This window comes from Perissodus microlepis, chromosome 22 (assembly GCF_051167445.1).
Source record: "Perissodus microlepis isolate ML-2025 ecotype Zambia chromosome 22, ASM5116744v1, whole genome shotgun sequence".
Classification (NCBI taxonomy): Eukaryota; Metazoa; Chordata; class Actinopteri; order Cichliformes; family Cichlidae; genus Perissodus; species Perissodus microlepis.
In genome coordinates this window covers 34165541-34188984 of record NC_140481.1, presented here as the reverse complement: position 1 = coordinate 34188984, position 23444 = coordinate 34165541, and the positions used below count along the sequence as shown (strand labels likewise).

The window sequence follows — 23444 nt, the reverse complement described above, 5'->3', positions numbered from 1 at the left end:
TAGCAGTGGGATTTACATGAAAAGAGAAACAAATTAAGTTTGAGTGAAAATGTAAAAATTTTGCACTCTCTGGTCAACTGACTCAGTGAATCAAATGACTCAAAAAACCCGATTCACTTTGGTGAGTGATTCATTAAAACTCGATTAGTAAAAAGAATCAAATTTACCATCACTAACCCAAACCGATGAAGACCATGAAGACTTCTTTTCCTATTTGTAAGATGAAGATGAAGTGCGACCAATTATGTAGTTACTTACTGATGACTTGTACATTTCATTTTTCTGTTCAACAGGAGGGAATGTCAAAAGAATATTGTTTTTATATAATGTGATCAGCTTCATGAAATGTATTCTTTTATTTAATCACTAAGCAAACGTCTACGTGACTTTTGACATGTACTTCTGTGTGATAAACAACTGATAGCTTCCTCTTTTTGTAAGAACATACAGAATTAGAAAAAGGGGAACCTCAGCTCAGAGTTCTTAGAATAAGAAGCTATTTGTACACACACACACACACACAGACATACAGACATGTATAAATAAAGAGCGCAGGCAGTGATGAGACGCAGGTCTCAGATTGACTGCCCACGCGTGTAAAGACAACTGCAGTGTTTGTGTTTTCTAACTCAGGTGTCTTAGCTGAAGAACTACAGGGTGATTTAAAGAAATCCCCTGTCATACTGTATATTAAGTCATACTGTTACACCATTTTTTCCAAGTTGTTAAGTTTGTGCTAAATATTAACATTTCTGCTGAATTATAATACTTCCGCTATGTTGGATTGGATAAATGCATTTATTTGTCGGTTGTAGTTGCCTGCAACTGAGATGACAGACCTCGTCGACCATGCATACAATATACAAACTTCCCATTGAGGAGACAGGTCAGGCTAGGTAACAGAAAGGAAAAACAATGAAAATATATCACATAAGGGTAGTTCAGGAGAAAAAAATAATTTCTGCTCATAATGTCTGTGAAGGTTCTCAGTCATCCAGGTCATCGGAGTCTAAGGAGCTTGGAAAGAAAAGCGTCTGGACTTCTTTAGGTTTCTTGAAGATGTTTCACCTCACATCCGAGAAGCTACTTCAGTTCTAGGGTCAAATGGTGGAGAGTCCCAGTCACCGCGTTCTTTACTTTATGATAAACCAGGGCCAAGCCAACTCCAAACACCAAGAACCCTGTTATCATAGTTCCGAATAGGTACATCTCTTCAATATCCTTGATAGACAGTCCCGCCAGGCACACAACGCACCACTTCTGCCACCCGTCCATCGTGTATCCATCAGGGAATGTCCCTCCAGGACACTCAGGCTCTGCCGAGCACAGGCTTCTCGTTGAGAATAGAGTGTCAATTGCATTAAAGGACCAGCTGATCAATTCCATAGTTCATATTTAGGTTTTAGAGAACAAGAGCGAAAATGAGAGGTTACAGTCAGACAAGACTAGTCAAGGACATAGAAGCAGAGAGGAGGGAAGATAGGGGAAGGAGAGGGTGAAAGATGCATCCGCCTCCTCCAAGAGCCAAAGCAGTTGTACTAATTCTGCCAAGTTATTATGTTTCTTCTAAGTTATTGCATTTCTGTTAAGTTTGTTTTTGCTAAGTTGTTGTAATTATGCAAAATTATTATAAGTTCAACTACTTTTAAAATACTCACTACAGCTTCTTCAGCTATTTTCAGCAGACAGCTTCAGGTTTACAGCATTCACACAGCATTTTTTCAGGAAATGCACATTTTTATAGTTGTTTTGTTGTATTTCCATGATGAGTGTCAATGCAGACTGCAAAATATTAACCACAGATTTGAAGTCCTGATTTATATCTGGATGTTTTTAGAACAGCTGTGGTCCACTTATTGTCTAAGGCTGAAATAAACACTCAGTGCTGTCTCAGTGAAGCAAGCAGAGAGGATCATGTATGGATGAGATCTGATGGTGAGGTTTGACACAGCAGGGAATGAGCCTGAGAGAAATGTTTGTGGTAACGAGGATAAGTTACTTTAATCAGTCACCCAAAGCTAAAAGTTCCATTCTGCTTCTGGCTTCATGACTACAATAATAAAGCAGGCTGCTGCATTCATGATGTCACTGAGTCTCAGTGTTTGTGCTGTGTTATGGTAGACCATAAAGACATCAGTGTGTGTGTTTTCTAAACAAGGCTTTAGATGGTAAAAATGGGGTCATCTGAAGTTTGTGGCGTGTGCTGCTCCTCTGTCAGTTTGAATTGGCAGAATCTGTCATAAGTCATTCTTAGGACACATAGTCCAACAATGTTCTCATGTTTAGAGCCGGTTCAGAAAAAACCTAACGTGACATGGCTCTCAATCAAACGACGTGATTGGCTCAGCACAGTAGTATTCTAACTTTCACTGACCTCTCATGTTGTCGTGAGTCCTGCGTTTGGGTCATCTCTTCCTCGCCTCCACACGCAGCAGCCTGACAAAGCCATTGCATTCAGTCTACACTGCCGATGGCTGGCTGATAGAAACATTGTTATATCTATTTATTGACCAACCATGAGACATAATCAATGTAAAATCAATAAAACTCATTCCATCAAAGTTTTGACAAATGCAGAATGGTGATGATTTATTGGAGCGAGTGACTGAACAGAGCAGGAACGGCAGGACTGACTGACTGAAAGACTGAATGGCTGGTTGAACAACAGAACACAAACGGGAATGACAACAATGACGACATCAATGACACGACGCTGAACTGATGAAACTGAGGGACTTAAGTACACAGGCTGAATGATGAGTGATTAGAGACAGGTGAGTGAACATCTGAACATAATGAACTAATGATAAATGGGAAGAGAACTAGAACATAATGCACACAGAGTAAGGCTAACACACTAAAACAGGAAGTGGAACATCCAGAAGATAAACAGGGAACATGAACTGAAAATACTGGGTCAACGACCCAGGAACAGGGCAGGGACAGCTCAATAGGTAGAGTGGTCACCCCATGATCGGAAGGTCGGGGGTTCGCAGCAGTATTATCATTTATTATTACGTCATTCATCATTATTATATTATTCAGGCACAATTGGTTTTGATAAAAGTGCTATGTGCTAACTGTAACCCTCCAGGCTTTTGTCTCTCTGTCTGTCAGTTTTTTTAAACCAGTTAACTGTGTGTTTCACACTGGAAAAAAACAGATCAAGGAGATCAAACCAGTTTGTTCCAAGAAGTTAACATTCAGGTTTTAGAAGCTGAGGTGGAGCCTGCTGTGCTCGACAGGAAGTACTGACACTCAGTGTGTCAGTGTTTGCAGGTGAGGTGATCCAGCTCAGGTCAAGTGAAGTTTTCAGCTCCACTTTGTGAACTCTTGGAACTGTAAGGAGAACCAGGACTCAGCGTAACTGCTGTAAGTCTCTCTGACCATTCAGCTTTCATTTGTCTTGCAAAGTGTTTCCGTTCAACAGGTAGCAAACATTTTCTCCTCTTTTATCATTTTTACTGCACAAATACCTGACATTAAATGTCCTGCTCACACAGTGAGCTCTGACTGTTTATGATGCCATGTGTTATAATACATGTATGTGTACATGATGATCCAAATGTTTACAAACCAAAAGCAGTTATTATGTATTGTAACTGTACTTTGATTAATATTAATGTGTTATAACTAAGATAAGATAAGATAACCTTTATTAGTCCCACACGTAGAAAATCTGTTTTGTTACAGCAGAAAGTGGACAGTGCAAAGTTATATAGCAAAAAATAGAGAACACTGAAATAGAATAAGAATGAGATACTGTACACAATTGTACAGAATAGAATAGAATAAAATAAAATACTATTTACAATAGAAAAAAATAAAATAATATATACAACAGGATAAAAATAGAATTTAAATGCTCTATACAACTGAGTAAAAATATAACTTTGGCAGAAAAGAGTATTGCACTTAGTCTTATTGCACATGTGTGGGTTTGTGTGTTTGATCAGCTGTAAAAGTCTTTGTTGTGGAGTCTGACAGCAGTGGGGAGGAAAGACATGTGAAATCTCTCCGTCCCACACCGTGGGTGCTGCAGCTGCCACTGAAGAAGCTGCTCAGTGCTGTCAGAGTCTCCTGCATGGGGTGGGAGATGTTGTCCAACAGGGATGACATCTTAGCCACCATTCTCCTGTCACTCACCACCTCCACTGGGTCCAGAGGGCGTCCTAGAACAGAGCTGGCCCTCTGGATTAGCCTGTTCATTCTCTTCCTGTCCCCAGCAGAGATGCTGCTGCCCCAGCAGACCACGCCATAAAAGATGGCTGAGGCCACCACAGAGTCATAGAAGGTCTTCAGGAGTGGGCCCTTCACTCCTGAAGACCTGAGTCTCCACAGCAGGTACAGCCTGCTCTGCCCTTTCCTGTAGAGGGCGTCTGATTTATGAGTCCAGTCCAGTTTGTTGTTCAGATGAACACCAAGGTACCTGTAGCTGTCCACAGCCTCAATGTCCATACCTTGGATGTTCAGTGGTTGCAGTGGAGGAGGCTTCTGCCTGCGGAAGTCTACCACCAGCTCCTTGGTTTTACTGGTGTTGATCTGGAGGTAGTTCTGCTGGCACCAGTCCACAAAACCATGGGTCAGTTCTCTGTACTCCTTGTCATCCCCATCAGTGATGAGGCCAACTATTGCAGAGTCATCAGAGTACTTCTGCAGAAAGCACTGGGTGGAGTTGTGGGAGAAGTCTGCAGTGTAGATGGTGAAGAGGAATGGAGCCAGAACTGTTCCCTGTGGGGCCCCCGTACTGCAGAAGACACTGTCTGAGAAACACAGCCCTGAGTTCTCACATACTGTGGTTGGTCAGTGAGGTAGTTCAAGATGAGCAGTGTGAACTGTAGGTGTTGTTGGTGTATACTCTCGGTACACACTTCAGGCTGTACTGTGTGTGTGTTTGTATTTTAGAAGAAGGTAGTGTTGGAAAGACTTATTTGTCTAAGAAAATTATTATAAAATGTGGGTATTTTTAAATTTTGTAGTTGCGTCGTCAAGATGGGCAGAACTGTGGACACCCGTTGGTGCTAGAAGCACTGGATGTGAATTTCTGGTTCAAATCTGCAGATAGTTCGTAATGCGCTAATGTGAAAAATTATTTCCTCCTTCCTGGTTTCTTATTTTATTTTCATATTTGTCACACCTACATCAGATCATCAGATATTTTTATTGTTTTGATACACATACATTTTTTATTTTGTTTATTTGGTTATAATCAGAAAGCTACACAACTTAAACTCCAGAGACAAAAACTTTTACATAAGGCAATTTTTAAATATATTAAGCCAGTGGGAGATGTGCGCCTATATTTCATTATATAAAATTAAAGCAACAGCAAGGCCCTACAACAATCATATGACTCCCTATGAGCAAGCATGTTGGCAACAGTAGGAAGAAAAAAACCTTTTAACAGTAAAAAAAAAAAACCTTCAGAAAAATCGGGGTTTTAAATTCAATTCTAGATTTGAAAGGCAGCCAGAGTCAGTACTCTTGCTGCTGCATTTTGGAATAATTGAAGCATCAGTCTTTCAAATGAGTTAAAACTCTCACTGAGTCTATGGTGGAATAATACTCTGGAGTAGAAGGTTGCTGCCACTCCTCCTTGGCCTGAATGGTGTTGATGCTGCTCATAAAATGGATGGGTTTTTTTTCAGCTCAACTCTCAGTGTCTACTTTATAAGGAAGAGAGAAAGTGTGACTGCATCTAGTACACTGTAAACAGAGAAACAGATTGTTAAACATTTGGATCTTTTAGTAGAAATGTCCATGTCTTCACACTCTCAGCATGTGAACTTTACTCTGACTCAGCCTGAGCAGTCAAACAGCATATTTCTGGAGTGAACACATGAAGGTGTGGCCCTCTCACAGTCTTCAGGTTGAGTCCCGCCTCCTTCCAGGAAACAGCTCACGTGTTTGTCCGTGTTTAGTGTCCAGGTGTGGAGTGGAGCTTGTTATTGGTGTGTGTGCTTAAAGAAACTGTAAGTTTGCTTTGTTTCCTGCTTTAGCAGTTTGACTGTTTGTTTCTGCTTTGTGATGTTTGGACTAGATGTCCTGTTATTTCAGGACAAACTTTGACCACTCTTGTTTTTGAAGACACACGATTATAGATTATTGATTGATTGGAATCAAGTCTCTGGAGTTCCAGCTTCTGCTCACAAATCTGATAACAGGGAGAAGTTAGTTTCACACTAAGGGGCACAGACAAGGAAGATGCTTGTCTCCGTGGATTGGCCTCGTCTGTCATGTGTCTGTGTTTCTGTTTGGACTCAAACTGATACAAGGGGTTTAGCTGCAGGGCAGGCATGACACGGCAATGCTGCACAGCTGCATTGTTGAGGTGTGAGCCAGACCGTTTGGGAGAGAAAGTGAAGTGTTTGTTCATTAAACTGCTTCACAGTGACACTCACATGAACATGAATAAAGTGAAGCTGGACACAAACAGCCTGATGCTGGATCCTTCCAGGATTTCAGTGTTTCTGCAAACAATCATTAGTCTGACTGTGAAAGCACAAAGTTGCGGTCCGCGTACAGAATTACAGAAGTGAAGTCTGCAGCTTTCAGAAGAGAGATAATAAAATATTTAAAATTAATATCCGATTCTTTCATCTTTGTAAGCTTCAGAAGCTTCAATCAGGATCCACTGAGCCTTTGAGTCACACAGGGAATCATTTGTTTTCCAGTCTGTAATTGGCTATTCAAACTGGTGTAGGTGTATGTCTGTGAAGGTTCTCAGTCATCCAGGTCATCGTAGTCAAAGGAGCTTGCAAAGAAAAGCGTCTGAACTTCTTGAAGTTGCTTGAAGACGTTTCACCTCTCATCCGAGAAGCTTCTTCAGTTCTAAGGTCAAATGGCAGAGAGTCCCAGATTTAAACCCAGTGAGAGTATCCCCCCAAAGAGGGACAAAAGGACCCCCTGATGATCCTCTAATCACATGAGCCAAGGTGTGAAAACAGGTGTGGGTCCCAATCAGCCAGGGTTTCGGGTGAGCTCATTGTGAAACCTGACCCCACCTTATCATGCGATTTCCTGAGGTCAGATGGCCCAGGATGAGTTCTTGATGTGGTGTGGGGTGTTCCCCACGAGAGGTGCAAGGATGGTAGCAAGGTGTTTTGCAATGTTGTAAGTGGCTGAGTTTATGCTACTGACTATGGGTCGGAGTGGGACCCCTACCTTGTGGATTTTAGGAAGTCCGTAAATGCAGGGTATGGCATTCCCTGGATATAGGCGGTGATATGTGAGGCGGTCAATGATTTTGTCCTTTTCAAAGTCTTGAAGGCAAGCCATAACTTTCTTTTTGTAGCTGCTTGTGGGGTCTCGCTTTAAGGTTTCGTAGGTATTTTTGTCACTGAAGAGCGTAGTGATCTTCTTGTGGTAATCTGTAGTGTTTAAGACCATGGTGCACCTTCCCTTATCAGCTGATAAAATAGTGATGTTGTGATCTTTGCTCAGGGAAGCGACGGCCTTCTTTTCTTGTATTGTGAGGTTGGACGGAGGGACTTTGGCACTGGAGAGGGTGGCTGAGACTTTCATCCTGATTTGCTCTTCTTCTGTCTGTAATAATTTGTTAATCCGTATGGCAGTTTCTGTGGCTGTGATGAGGTCCACTATGGGCAACTGTTGCGGGGAAATGGCAAAATTGAGTCCTTTGGCTAATAGTCTCTTTTCAGGTTCAGTGAGATTCCGGTCTGAAAAATTCTTTACCCATTTCTCCTGACTGTCTTCAGGTGTGTTTTCTTCTGTAGGTTCAGAATGAGGAGTGTGTGTTTTTGAAAACAAGGTGTGAAATTTCCTACGTTGTCTTTCTTTTCCCTTAGAGTGTGGGGCCCGCTGAGCCTTGTCCACAAACTTGTAAACCTCTTCTAAGATTGGAGAGGGTAGAAGGGTTTCCAGTTCCTGCAGAGTCTGGCTGATCTTGATCTTGAGAGCATCTATAGTGAAATGGACCTGTCTTATCCTTTCACTTAAAAGCTGATTTTGTGCTCTCTGTAGAATCAAGTCTGACAGTGGATCCAAGGCGCAAGCTCTTAGGAATATCTCTGTGAAGGTTGTCAGTCATCCAGGTCATAGTAGTCTAAGGAGCTTGGAAAGAAAAGCGTCCGGATCTCAAAACTGGATTAAAGATGGCAGACAGTTGGTGTCGTAAACCCCCGCCTCTGTTCAAAGATGGTCGCTCGCAGTAGACATAGATGGCTTCTTTCACTCCTCTTTCAAATCATCTGTCCTCTCTGTCCAAAATGTGAACAATGGCATCCTCAAAGAGTGACCTTTGACCTTTAGATGCAGCTGGACTGCTGAGTCTTGTCCCGTGGAGGTGGCTCTTCTATGTTGTGCCCTGAGTATGTGAGTTCCCTCCCCAGATGCCTTAACGCCCACTCACATCCTGGGCCATCTGACCTCAGGAAATCGCATGATAAGGTTTCACAATGAGCTCACCCGAAACCCTGGCTGATTGGGACCTACACGCGTTTTCACACCTTGGCTCATGTGATTAGAGGATCATCAGGGGGTCCTTTTGTCCCTCTTTGGGGGGATACTCCCACTGGGTTTAAATAGGGGACTCTCCGCCATTTGACTTTAGAACTGAAGAAGCTTCTCGGATGAGAGGTGAAATGTCTTCAAGCAACTTAAAGAAGTCCAGATGCTTTTCTTTGCAAACTCCTTTGATCCAGGTGTAGGTGTAGGTTATGTTAGAGATGCAGTCTGACCTCTGATTACAGATGTCAGTTTGTCACTATAATAACAATGTTTAAATAAGTGTAGAAAGGTTGTTTTGCTCTGATGTTAAGTTATCCAATCAGTGCTTTATAGAGACCACGCCAAGCCTCCATCACTGTGTAGCACATATGTATTCAGCTGGAGGGAAGGTTGTTAGTAGAGTTCTTCTTTCTTGTGAGTCATTTTCATTAAAGGGAGATTTATTTCTGCTTCAGCTGGAGACACTTAGGTTCTCTGTGGGGTTGATGGACTCTGTCTCCTCTCTTCTCATTGGTTCTTTTTAAACTCGGTGCGTTTTTATTAATGATGATTTATGAGTAAAATATCTGTGAAGGTTCTCAGTTAGGAGTAAAGTATCTTAATGCATGCTAAATAAAAAGTACATCTGAAAAAGCAATGAACATTGATCAGTGGTCATGACCATTTGCATACTAATGATCAAGGAACATTGTATATTGAGTGGGCTAGTGTCAGTCATTAAGATAAGATAAGATACCTTTATTAGTCCCACGAGTGGGAAATTTCATGTTAAGTCTGCCGACCTATTGCACACAATGGCGACGCCATCTTACCCTCCGACAATACATACATTACACAAAAACATCACATGGGGAAGACAGGTCAGAGAGGTATAACAATGGAAAATGCACCACATGAGGAAAGATAAGGAGAAAAAAAATAACTCCCCCCAGACTGACCTCCAATAGGGAGATCAGTTTGAGAACAGAAAAAAACACCTCTGCACATAGCACATGAAAAAACTCTTAATACACCAAAGAAACACATGACAAGCAACAGGGATGGGTAAAGGGTGAGAGACAGCCAGTGTAGACAGTGCATCCGGGCCTGCAGCATAAGCGCTGGTCTCCTTGATCCACTGTCAGCATCGGAGGGGAATAAGCGTCGAAGGCGTTTGGAGGGGGAGGGGGAGGGGGGGATGAGTGTATATCTGCATGTGTATATATATGTTTGTGTGCGTGTGTGTGTATGTGTGTGTGTATATGTCCGGAGTTCAGCTGAGACAGTGTCCTTCGCCCTGCTAGGCTAAGTAAACAGTCTTCCAGCCAACCCAGGTGGCCTTGCATAGAATGGGAAGAACAGTCTAAGCACAGTCCGTTATCAGGGTGTTGTTGTTCAGCTCCAGCCTTGAGACCACAGCTGGCGCCGAAGGGATAGCCGCATGAGTGATGGTGGTTTTTACTTTAGTGCAAACAACTCATGAGAATTTCAAAGCTGTTCTAACAGTCTGACACTGGTCTCTCAATCTCCCGTTGGAGAGCCGTGAGGTTCTCCATGAGGTTCTCCATGATGTTATCAACCTTACGCTCCGTGATGTTGTCATTCTGATGCTCAAAGAGCAGATTCTAAGAACTTAAGACCGCAGTGAGCTTCTCCAAGATGTGATCCAATTTGCGTTCAGAGGTCTTATTCTGAGTGTTCATGGCAGCCGTAAGCTTCTCCAAGATCTTATCCGTGCTGCACTCAATGAGCCCATTTTGAGAGCTCACGCCTCGTCCCATCGTTTCAATCCCAGCGGGCAGCCTTGTGGGGGTTTGAACAGCCGGTTCCACTTTCTTAATTCTTCGATAAGCCAGGGCCAAGCCAGCTCCGATCAGCAAGAACCCTGTTATCATGGTTCCAAATAGATAGATATCTTCAGCGTCTTCGATCGACAGTCCTGCCAGGCACACGATCCTCCATTTCTGCCACCCGTCCATCGTGTATCCGGCAGGGAAAGTACCTCCAGGACACTCAGGCTCACCCGAGCCCAGACTTCTTGTTGAGAAAAGGGTGTCAATTGCATTCAGGGACCAGTTGATCAAATCCATAATTCCTCTTTTAGGTTTTAGAGAACAGACTGTGAGAGAGTGTTCCAGGGAAAAGTAATAAAAACACGAAACTAGACAAGGACACAAGAGGCTAAGCAGGGAAGCTAAGGGAGAGGAGAAGGAGGAGAGGAGAAAAGTGTGACCGCCTTCGTCGAGAGCAAAAAGAGAATCCTGCTGAATTATGCAAACATTATGGAAATGTTTGTAAGGTTGGGGAAACCTGCAGTCAGCTGAGACTGAAGAAGTCTCAGAATGATTCTCAGAATGATTCTCAGAAGCGTTTCTCCCACTGAAAACGGTACGTCCAGATGAACAGAATCAACATTTTGGTAGTTAGGAGTGAAGTTTTGCTGGCCAACACTCTCACCTCTCTGCTTAGCTTGTTTTTACTCTCCGGTCTCTGCAGCTGGTTAATCCAAACCTTAGTAAACTTTTCCAGTAAACATAGAGCCACTCAGTGAAGTCGGTCTGTTTTGAGTCTGTTGGAGATGTTCAGATGTTAAGATCTGACCAACTTTAACAAGAACAACAAGGACTCGGATTTATTCATGAAACACAGAAGAATGTTTTGAAAATAGAAGGAACAAAGTAGAATAAAGTTTTAACAACTTGGCTGGTGTTCAAACATAGACACACACTCAGACATGAGGAAGTGTTAATTAAACTGAACATTCCTCTGCTGACAGCTGATGATTCAGGGCGTTACAGAAACTGATCAAACTGATAGAGCAGAACAGGAAGTAAGGCATTTATTCACTTCACATAAAATAAATCTCATGTATGATCAGGATTAAAGTGTAAATCATTAAACTGATGTGTGTTTGTTGTGTTGTGTTTTCATACAGCTGGATTAAATAACGTGTTGTTACTGTTGGTGTTTGATAAAGATCAGGTATGCTGTAAACTGAAACTATGCTGCATGAGTTACTAGTTTTTCTAGTTTGCTGATGAGAACTTCCATGGAAGACTGAAAACACTCAACGTCATAAAAAAAAACCCAGATTCACATGGATATGATGTAAGACACAGAGGCAATAATGCTGACTTGAATGAACAGCTGACAACCTAAATGACAGTTTTTATGGATCTCTATAACATTTTGTACCTTTGAGGCCTTTGACATATTTATTTATGTCTATGACTCTGGATTAATTTAATTCAATAACAAGAAGAACATTGTGAATTCTGCACATGAATTAACTTCTATTAGTAAAGTCCAGATAATTAATTCTGATGGTAATTATGATGATGATGTACTCTTGGTCAGAGAAAAGAAGCATGTGGTCAGAAAGAGAATATGGCCCTCACATAGACAGACAAAGAAAAGATTGCTTTATAAAGTCTGGTTCATGTTGCTGAAGACTCCTCCTGAACTCAAACCATGGATGTGACACAGAAATCTATCAGCTGTCCTCTGTTTGGTTCCTACTGTGTTCAGACTGTGATCAGAGACTTTTTCTGTATGATGATTCAGGAGTGAGACTGTTGTAAAAAACCCACCTCTGTTCCTCTTAGACCACAGCGCCCTCTCGTGTTCAGGTGAACTGTGACTCAGAAAGGAAGAAGGCTGATGTTTCAGAGGCTGCAGCAGAGGGAGGAGCTCAGACTGATACTGTAGATTATTCCAGGATGTCAGTGACATCAGATCCTTTAACATCACCGTGTTGCTGTCACGTGTTCAACTATAGATTTTAACATACTCTGTGAACATTATAAACACCTGGATTCATTCAGTGCTGGACCTGCTGTAGTTCAGCTATTATCTAATTAACGTATCAGTTGAATCAGTGAAGTCTTTCCTCTGCCTCACACTGCTGTCTGACTGCATTCAGCTGACACTGAGATGAAGCAGGAAAGAAGCAGCTGATATTTGGACAGCACACATGATGGAAAGGAGGATTTCAGTTGATGTGCACATGAATGATTTGTGTTTCCTCTGCAGGTGAAGGTAGAAAGCTGATGTGAATTCAGCAGCATGGATCAGTGTGAGGACAGAGAGGAGAGAGTCCCTCCCTCTAAAACCACTCTGTGTGGGGAACATGAGAGCCAGACCAAAGCTCAAAGGTGAGATGACCATCTCTAACTGTCCATGACTCTTCTCCATGTCACAGCTAAGCACTCACATCACTGCTCCATCATTATTCACAGGAACCCACCTGAACCTCCAACCAGCTCTGTGTCCTTACAGAGTAACATTTATGCACATGTCGTTAAAAGACCTCAATCATACAAAAAGTCAGTATTAAACATTTTTAAAATGTCTAAATTCTATCAGCTGTTCATTAAGATTTTTTTTCTTTATTATTTATTTTAGGATCTATCAGAGACTCAAAGCTGAACACCAGAGTGACTGGTCTGGACATCGTCCCATTGATTTTAAAGTCCGGCATCTGTCTCTTGCAGAGAGGTGAGCTGTTAGTAACATGAACTCTTTGATGTCAGTTTGGTGTCTGATTTAAATGAACTGTTTGATGTTGTTTCCTGGACTTTAAACTGCATCTCAGTAACTGAGTAAGGAATTTGTTTATTTTATAAAGCATGTCCAACATTTAAACTCCTGCTGCTCACAGTAGTACCATCAATAGTCCTGCAGAGAGTAAATAACTGTGTTTACCTCTGGGTGGCGCTCTGTTCTTACACTGCCAACACTAGTTTCCTTCTGCTCATGGTCAGCCTGCAAACCAGTTTCTCTTTGTAAAATAAGTTCATAGAGCTCAAACATTGTTGTGTAACAGATTGTACAACAATATTTTAGTGATGTTTTTAAATGTTTTAAGTTCAACTAAAATAAAAATTACATTTGCAGTTGCCTTAAATTATCTCAGTGTTATCTTATAAATGTTGATATTCTTCAACTTATACTTAGGGAGTAATAAACTCAAAATGTTCAATATTTTTCAACTTCTTTAAGGTGGGAAATACACTCAAAACTTTTTACATATTGCAACTCATACACCATGGGAAATAAACTCAAACATTTAAATATTTTTTTAACTTACAATGTGGGAAATAACACTTAAAATTTTCAATATTTTCAAATCATGTGGGAAATACGCTTAAAAATAATTCTAAACTGTTTGCCCAGTAAATTATAATCAGCTAAAGGTGTTAGAAAATATGAAAGTGACAATACTGACAAGTTAACAACTTTTTTTATTCAACACAATGTGCTTTTAAAAAGGCACAAATAACGGAGCTCACTCATAACAAAGTGCTTCATAAATAAAACAAAAGAAAAAGACTCCAAGGGTCTCCCTCTCAATTCTAAAATTCAATAACATTTTCAGTATTAACAGTAATTAAAGCTATTAGAACATTGAGGCATTTAACACTTACTGTACCTTGACAGCTGCAGCTCACTTTCTTTCTTTAAATACATAAAAAAAAGTACTGGTTTCTACTGCCGTACTTCTTAGGGAACAAACATGAAGGTAGTGCATCAAGGTATTAGCCAACAGAACATTAAACATGAATAGTGCATGAACTGAACAGTCATTCATCTTAAATGTGAGGTACAAGAGGCAAATGGTAAAAAAAAAAAAAACCCTTCAAGTCAGCGACTTGTCCATTCCGAGTGATTCACTCAGCATGCACATAACTGTTATGGCTGTCTTTTGTCCTAAGACTGAACTCTCTGCTTGCAACTTCACGAGTCTGAAGTTTAACTTGTGTTGCTGTGCAGAATCTGCAAAAGTGTTCTGCTCTAAATGACTTTGAAAAGCCTGCCAAGTCATGGGCTGCAAGATTGTCACACACCACACACATGACTCTTCCTTGGACTACCTTACCAATAGACTCAATGAATATTCCATCTTGTTCAAGGGTACGGAGGTCTCTCAACAAAGGACCAAGGGCTTTTTCATACCCAAATGTCTGGATGTTAGCCACTTTACATAAAGCAGCAAGTTGAAACACATGCAGGGTTGATTGGTATTTACTGGGAAGATCAGCAAGCATCTAGTATACTGTACAGATTTTGTGTATTTTGCGTGATGTGCCAAGCTATCTCCAAATCATCAATGTACAAAATTAGTGTTATTTTGAACTCATCTGAAGACAAGAATGTGTTCTCTTTGAAGTACAAACCATCTTGGTGGCTTACATAGACACCGTTTTGTGCTACCTTTGTTTCTTTAATTCTGTCAAGAATATCTGTATGATTTTTTTGTATCATTTTGAGAATGGGAGCAAGGTAAACGGTAAATGCCCTCTATCTGTATAGCGCTTTTACTTAGTCCCCAAGGACCCCAAAGCACTTTACACTACATTCAGTCATTCACCCATTCACACACTGGTGATGGCAAGCTACATTGTAGCCACAGCTGCCCTGGGGCGCACTGACAGAGGCGAGGCTGCCACATCGCACCATCGGCCCTTCTGACCAACACCAGTAGGCAACAGGTGAAGTGTCTTGCCCAAGGACACAATGACCGAGACTGTCCAAGCCAGGGCTTGAACCGGCAACCTTCCGATTACAAGACGAACTGCTCTCTTGAGCCACGATCGCTCTTGTGTACTGCTGTGTGTCCTGGCTGTAGCACATACTGTACAGGCCAGATACTGTACACCACAGGGTAATTAATTTCGATGAAGCTTTTGCTTCTCTTGTTTGAGGATAACTGCTTCCCCTTAGCTGTGGCACTGACAATAACATTGCAGTCCATAACAGTACTGACAACCTCATTTAGAAGTGTTTGACTGACAGTGATGTCATGACTCTCTAAGACCTCTCTGATGTCGTGTTTGAGTATTGGTTGGGATAAGAAAAATATCTGAGTCAAATGTTCCACTATTTCCTCAGATGCCATGTCTGACACATGAAGAATAGATTGCATCTTTAGAAATAATAATGCTAAATTATGGTTCAGCTGGGCTTTTAACATGTCTGGGTCACACTGACTGTTTATCTTATCAAGATCAAATGTGTCTGCAGACCCTGGACTGTGAGTGTCAGCAGGTTCTCCAAGACTTTCTGCTGCAACTAGCTCTGGGGCGCTATCGTTGTATGCCAATACAACACATTCACCAAAGTCTGAATCACCACTATGTTTTCTACTTTTGTGTGCATTAAATGCTGAGTAACTATTTGTTCTGTAATTACAGTTCTTGAATGGGCATGGTACTATCTCATGGCTTCGTAAATGACTTCTCAAATGACCAAACAGAATTTCCTCAGAAAAGGGCTGTGTGAAGTCACACAAAGGACATATAAAATAACCACATGCTCCTCCAGTTGCATCAACTCTATGTGAATTATTATGTGATCTTGACAGATGAGCTTTTATTGCCTCGAATGATGGAAAATTACAAATGCAACTGTCATAGAGACATGGCGGGGGGGCACTTGTGAATGTTGGGTATGCAATACAGTGTAGTGCCAAAATAATTGTCCCCGAGTATCTGAAGTTGCAGAACACAACTTGCATTTCCACTCCATTGGGCCAACTTCACCCCTGCAATTAAAATATTTCCAATTAAAGTCTAAAGCATTTCAGCCCTATTTGCACTTTTGGCTTTTCAAAAATTTCAGTTGTTCTTAAAATGCGTGTAAATTTTTAAATTAGGTGGAACATAATTATCCCAACCACTTGACACATCAGTAATTTAATTTTGTCTATTCTGTTCCAAAAAAATCTAAACATTGTGAATAATTCAGGACAAAATTCCCTAGTTTCTTTGAATTTATTTTTTATTTAAATTAGGACACAAATTATAAAACTCACCCACTGGCAACTGGTGAAATGTTGACTCTCTGTAGCGCTCTTTGCAGTCTGATATCTGTAAACAATATGTGCACAAAGACGACTTATTAATTTTCGAAAACATTTTTCAATATTTCATTCTAGTTCTGTTGATGTTTTTGTTTTTATTGTACTAAGGGTTCAAGTGATCAAACTATTTTTGTGGTCTCCACAGTTGAAATAAAAACATTTCGAGAAGTAGCAAAAGAATGACTGTGTAAACACAAATGAAAACAAATTGTTAATAACAATATCTCTTAATACATCATATCTGAGGGGTATTCCACAAAGTTAACTCCATTAGCCAGGCTCATCAGGGCAATAACGGCTTTAATTTCCTAATTCTGATTACTCAAAGACTCACTCAATTACTGTCAAGACTCACTCATTTACTATGGCAACAGATGTTTTTAGACAAACCTGCTAGCCTGCAGGCTAACTTTGAAGCTAATGTTAGCTCCATCTCTCTCTGATTGGACAGGCCTTGGCTTTTGGCAGTTACTGCGATTTGTGTCGGTGTTCAGCAAGCAATGGAGTGGTGGATTACACCATGCAGACAGCGTGGTGTAATCACGGCCCTGCGGGCCGGTATCACTACCCCCATCTCCAATATGAAGTTATTACAGCAGCTACAGTTCGCTGTTTAGTGGCTAAATTATGCCAAGAAGTGTGGAGTTCATCTTATATACAGTGTTGGGGAGTAACAGAGTACATGTACCGCCGTTACATATTTAAAATACAAAATATGAGTAACCGTATTCCGTTACAGTTACCGTTTAAAAAGGTGGTATTTAGAATACAGTTACTTTGGTGAAATAAAGTGATTACACGGCAGTATCTTCCTGTTTCATATATATCTCTATTTTTGGTTTCCACGCCCCAAACAAAAAATATGCATTAAGATGCTCTAATGCCTGTGTCTCAATCTCGCGGCCCATGCCACCCCTACTTGTGGCTCGCATAATGACATGAAGAAATATTTTACAATATTTCACAAAAATGATTTAATATGAAGACAATGGGCAGAGTGTTACAGGTATAGCCCTAAAGAATGTAACTTCATGGGCAGTGTAGTCCGTGCTAGAGGGAGAATGGACTGCCGTACCCGTTATGTGTCTGTGAGCACAAGGGAGGAAGAAAAAGGAGAGTCGAAAAGTACGAGTTGTCACCAACCAGAAGCGGGAGATGGAAGCATGCAAATATAATAATAACCACTGCAGCCAAAAAGAGTGCCTGATGAGCCCAGTTGTAAGTAAGCTATTAAGACTCGACTGTACACTGTGTTTGTGTTTTTCTCCGAAACAATAAGTTTTGTTGAAGCAGCCTTTCAAAGCCTTTCTCTGTCTCTTTCTCTGTCTCTCGCTAGCAAAGTTGACCCAGACAACAAAGTAAAGGCTACGAGCCTGACGCGGAACCCGATGTATTAGCCAGAGGTCCCTATACTATGGTTCGGAGCCGCGGAAATGTTTTATATACGCACGGAATAGTTTTCTATACGAGATCGTTGCAAAAAGTGCAGTCTTACCTAAAGTCCACCCTACTGTTACTCATTGTATATTAATATTTAAACATCTAGTCGGTATTGGTATGGCGAGTAACCTTCAGTTAAAGTAATAATTCACACAGCAATAGTACATTCATGTCCTTGTAAAAAGCATGATAATATATTAAGTAATCCAAAGTATTAAGAATACGTTACTCTCATTGAGTAACGTAACGGAATACGTTACAAAATACATTTTGGGGCATGTATTCTGTAATCTGTAGTGGAATACATTTTAAAAGTAACCTTCCCAAAACTGCTTATATAATATAGTGCTAGTATTTATTTGTTATGAATTTTGTTTTTGGCATTTCGAAAAGTATTGCTGCCAGAAACGTTTTGCGAACCCATGTTTCTTCGGACACCAAGCATTATTAATAACACACAAATTGCTCTCTTTCTTCGTTCTGTTTAAAATAGCCCTGTTCATGTGTTAAAAATACTTCAAAGTGCCTTGCAACTGGGAAATGAATACATATGTCAAACAAAATACTGTTGTAATGTGACTTGACATGTGGAAGGCGGGAAACTGAATGTAGTGGAAGAATTAAATTTAAGGCAGGGGTGGGCAACTCCAGGCCTCGAGGGCGGGTCCCTGCAGGTTTTAGACGTGTCCTTGAACCAACACAGCTGATTTAAATGGCTAAATTAGCTCCTCAACATGTCCTAAAGTTCTCCAGAGGCCTGGTAACAAACTAATCATGTGATTCAGGTGTGTTGACCCAAGGTGAGATCTAAAACCTGCAGGACACCGGCCCTCGAGGCCTGGAATTGCCCACCCCTGCTTTAAGGCTTTATTTAAATTGTGTTGTAAAACATTTAACCTGTCCGCTATATTCTGACACGTGTTATCTTCTGGTTTTATTAATTTACAACATACTCCAGTCATCCTGCCCTAGCCAGCGAGGTAATATGATTTATTAATGTAGAAGTGAAAAGGTCATGCAGCTGCGGTTCCCCTTACAGGTTAGGAAGTATTTGTGATCTGCACGGGCTGCATCAATGATCCTTTCTTTCAGAACACGTCTCTTTATTTTCATTTCATTTCAATTTATCTAGCAAAGATCGATAGGGGCTGGTTTTAAGGTGTCAAGGACGCGCCTCAGTGTGGCTGGTTGAGTCTTACTTGAATTAGCAAGAACAATTCAGCTGAACTTTGTTCGTAGCACTGAGTCCGGCCGGTGTGTCATGTTAGGCTGAATCAGATGATGCAGTTTTTTTTCGCAAGCCTTGACTTGTAGAGCTTGCTTTGTGGAATACCCCTCTGAACTGTTAAAAGGATTTCGAGATTATCTCACAACCACACATTTGAGACTACGAAGAAATACAAACATGTGCCTAATTACCATCGTGATAACACACTCATATTGTTTAGCATTGTTTGTTTCATGCTAGCACACACATACACACAGCTCAACAGCATAAACTACTGACTGTGTAACACGGACACTTAGTGAAATAAGCATTCTCACAATACGCGTGTGCATTACCGGCAAATACGACAACCGGTAGAAACAGACAGCAGGGATAACAAGTTTTCGGCTTTTGACAGAAAGTTCAAACGCATGTAGCTAGAGCTGCCACCGTCAACTTCCCGGGCAAGAACGCAATGCATTATGGGAAATGTTGTCCCCCACGGAAAACCGCCAAAACGTTACACCATTGTAATTTGAGGTAACATTACTTATTTGTCACATTCAATAACTTATAAAGTTACAATTACTTGGATTTGAATTTATTTAAAACAAACATTCACTGTGCAGAAAGTACAAATATATTGCCAGTTAAAAATAAAAAAAAAGACTGTTTATCGAAATTAACTTTAAACCAAACAAAACAAAAAACACGTTAGACTTACCAAATTCAGGGCTGTTGATGAAAAAACTAAGGTGGTGGTCGTGGTGGTTTGATGTTGGGGACCCTTAATCCGCACGGGCTGGCCAAATCTTCCCCGCATCAAGGTAAATTCAAGATGGCTGGCTCAGCTTTCCTGAGGGAGTGACAAGACTCCGCCCACCAGAACATCACTAATATATGCCTCTTAAAGTTTTTGAGCGTTCCAAACAAATTAGCTATAAAATATTGAGCCCTATTCAATTAAAGTTGCATAAAGGTCAACAGAGCTCAATACTTTTGGTCAACCGCAAAACGACATTTGATTGTTATGACCTTATTAGTTATGAGCTAGAACAACTGTTAGCGATTACAGTGTAAGTCTTCTTCAGCTTCTGTGGCTGCAAATGAAAAACATATTTGTATTCTCTAACAGGATCAAACGTAGGACAGCTGTACCTGAACCCAGCTGCGTGTCCTTAAAGAGTGACTGGTCTGGACATCGTCCCATTAATTTTAAAGTCCAGCATCTGTCTGCTGGAGAGAGGTGAGCTGTTAGTAACAGTAAGTAAATGAACTGGTTTCCTGGTCTCTAAACTGAATTTCTGTACCAGAGTAAGCAGACAGAGGAAATCCAATGACAGGTGTAATGTTCACAAAGTGTTTCTGATGTCTGTGTGATGTATAATTTATTTAAAGTTGTTGAAGTTGTATGATGAGAGATGCATTTTTCAGGAGTATTTCCAACTTTCTTCACATGCTGATCTGTGTCTAAACAATATTAAACCTTTGTATTATTGTCACTGTGGATTAGGATGTGATACAGTTCGTGTCAAGCTTTGCCGTGTGACAAGCACAGTGTAGGACCCAAACGCAGCACTCACACACTGGAATTTAACTGAAAGTGCCACTCACTACAAACACAAAACAAGACTCGAAACTAGAAACAAGAAAACTAAAACACCAATAACTGAGAACTAGGAATAATCTCGGAGCACGGACTGAAGCCACACAGTACAGTAAGGGTATTCACTCATTTCTAACAGAGAGACAAAGGGACGCACAACCAGACATACAGGAGTAATAAACTTCAACATGAGACACGACTGACTGGGGAAGAAGAAAATAAACATGAAGAAAGAACTTATTAAATTCAGTTCTTTGTATTCTTTAATGGCCAAGAAAGACACGACTCAAAGTGGTCTAACTCAAAAAATGATCTTTAATTTCACATTTTCCGGAAAATGGAGACTGAGCACACACAGAAAGGCCAGCTCAGGTCTGGGGGATCAGGAGCCCATCTCGCTATATATTTTGCAGCACGTCACACACAGTTTCGATACAAACAATTCTTTATATGGTACAAGTTCCTCTTTTCTTTGTGTCAAATTTCTGGTGCAGCTTTGCACTTCCTCTTTCTAAAGTCTGTTGCCAGGGCAACCTGTCACCCTTCGTCTGAACTTAGTTTCACTCTCTGTCTGCTCCTCATATTCTCTGCAAAACATGCAGTTTCTGGTCAGCCTGCGACCTATTTTACACTCAAGTCTGGGCCTCTCATAAAACAATCTAATCAGCAAATAAGCATTAAGAATATATATATATATATATATATATATATATATATATATATATATATATATATATATATATATTTCTTAACAGTTTCCCCTTTTTAACTAATTCTATTAGTTAACCTAACTAACTGACTTCCTCAATGACTACTGTTAACTAAGAACAGATATAATTAGCTTTTTCTGGTAAAAGATCCTACATTACTTTTGTCACTCTTTGGAAACAGCCTCTATAAAGTTAACCTGTTTCCTCTTCAAACCTACACTAACCATTAGGGGCTCACAGGTGTTTGCTTCACCTTTGAGCTGAACAACACAGACAGTTTCTCATCAAAGTAAAAGTTTTAAATACTGTAAAAATAAAGTTAAAGATTTAACAAACTAAAACTAAAATATTGATAAACATACTTGATATTTGGTGATTGGTTTTAGTGTAACAAATATAAAAAGTGCAAAAAAAAAAGTCAAGTGAAAAAACAAAAGCCAATTTTAGATGAATAATCACAAATCAGTACGGAGCATTACTCTTAGAGAGTGACTGAAGCTCCTTAGGTTATCATGACCTGGATGAGACACAGACACACAGCATTAGCCTTATCACACAGTTTGAAGCTGCTGGTCAGGACAACAAAACATCAACAGCTCATGCTACCATCCTTATAGTTTACTTTGACACATAAACACAAACAAGACAACTTAAGTGAAAATAATAATAATAATAATAATAATAATGTTTTGTTTTGTTTGGATTTAAAGATTTATAATGATCATTTTCATTTTTAAATTGTATTTTTTGCTCACAATCATCTTTTCCCCCTTGTGAATTAGTTTTCATTAGATGATTTTTATGATAAATACAGCAGCAGAACACAGTAATGATAAAGACTTTTCTGTTTAATAGAAGTATTTTCCTCTGTTTTTGTGTAACTGCCACATTTAATCATTTCAAATAGTTCACATGGTTTGAGTTGATCCATAACCTGAAATCTACATTTACAGAATAATGATGCTTTGATGAACTGTGAGGCATGTTAAGGTTCAAATATTGAGGAAGGAGAGTACAAACAACCATTGATCCAGAACTTGGTCAAACAATTGATTTTAATGAAATACACGCGTGGGAAGACCAGTGCCTGTTCGCAGACAGGGCTGATCTCCGACTTAATCAAAGCATAAACAGATTTTTTATACCATCAGAGTTTGAATTTACTGACGTCCCCTCATGCGTCACAGATACACTTCATACATAGGTCACACCAAAACCACAATGACTTTTAACACAGTTTAAAAAGAACATTGTCTTCTATCTTCATAGCAGATGTCTCCTGTCGACCTTTTGACTTCCAGTTCTCGTCACAAGACACTCATCCTGCAAGACACTGTTCCTCTTTTTTGCAGAGATAACAAGAAACTGTTCCTCTTTTAGCAGAGACAATTTCACAGTTACAAGCAGACATGGCTAACCTCTCACCTATAAATGAGTCTAACTAACGTGTGTGTGTGTGTGTATATGTCGTCCTTATATGCTCTCTCATCTCACCCGTTGCACTTCTGACCTTTCACCAGAACGGAGGCTCATCCTTATGTGTAACAACCTAACTGAAACTATATGTACTATGTTGAATAAATGTTTTAATCAAGAACCTCTACTAAAAGCTTAATCAAAGAATATAAAAGTATAAAAGACAATTTGAATAACCTAGTTATTCAAATAGCCTCGTCTAACCAGCTCCTTAGAATAACCTGCACTTAGACTCTGCTCTCGGTTTCAGTTCTGCAAAAGCACGTTCTGCAAACCTGCAACTTCCTGTCGGCCTCCCACTTAGTCTTTCTGAAAGAGACACACTGTTTTAAACATCTGAATGCAATATCAATACTGTAGATTATATTATTAATCTGGACAATAGCAGTAAAATAATTTCCCTGCTCTCCACACTCCCTCTCTTGGTGACACTCTTCAGAGGGTCACCACACTTTACTTGTGTCATTGCTCTGACCCTCTCTAGCCGTCCTCTGGCTCAGCAAATCAGACAACAACCTCATGTCATCTAAGTGGTCCCGTAATAAACACCAGCTCCCACTCGAGAACACTCCATGCGTGAGATTAGATTTTTCTGGGTCCCTCTCTTGTGGTCCATCAGGCCTCGGGCCTCCAGGATCCTCACCCCCCTGTGGTTGCCGAGATCTTCTGCAAAGGAAACAAAACACCTTTTCCTAT

The 23444-nt window shown here is 40.4% G+C and overlaps 1 protein-coding gene across 1 annotated transcript in view; it reads left to right on the top strand.

Moving 5' to 3' along the window:
- The first annotated feature begins 3272 nt into the window (after nt 1-3272).
- The window catches only part of LOC146363654 (protein NLRC3-like), a 67612-nt gene continuing 47440 nt past the window's right edge, over nt 3273-23444 (top strand). The window contains exons 1-5 of the mRNA XM_084918466.1: nt 3273-3372; nt 12481-12602; nt 12687-12773; nt 12853-12945; nt 20092-20202. Of these exons, the coding sequence (XP_084774592.1) occupies nt 12514-12602; nt 12687-12773; nt 12853-12945; nt 20092-20202 (380 nt within the window). The 5' untranslated portion in view covers nt 3273-3372; nt 12481-12513. The remainder of the gene's footprint in view (nt 3373-12480; nt 12603-12686; nt 12774-12852; nt 12946-20091; nt 20203-23444) is intronic.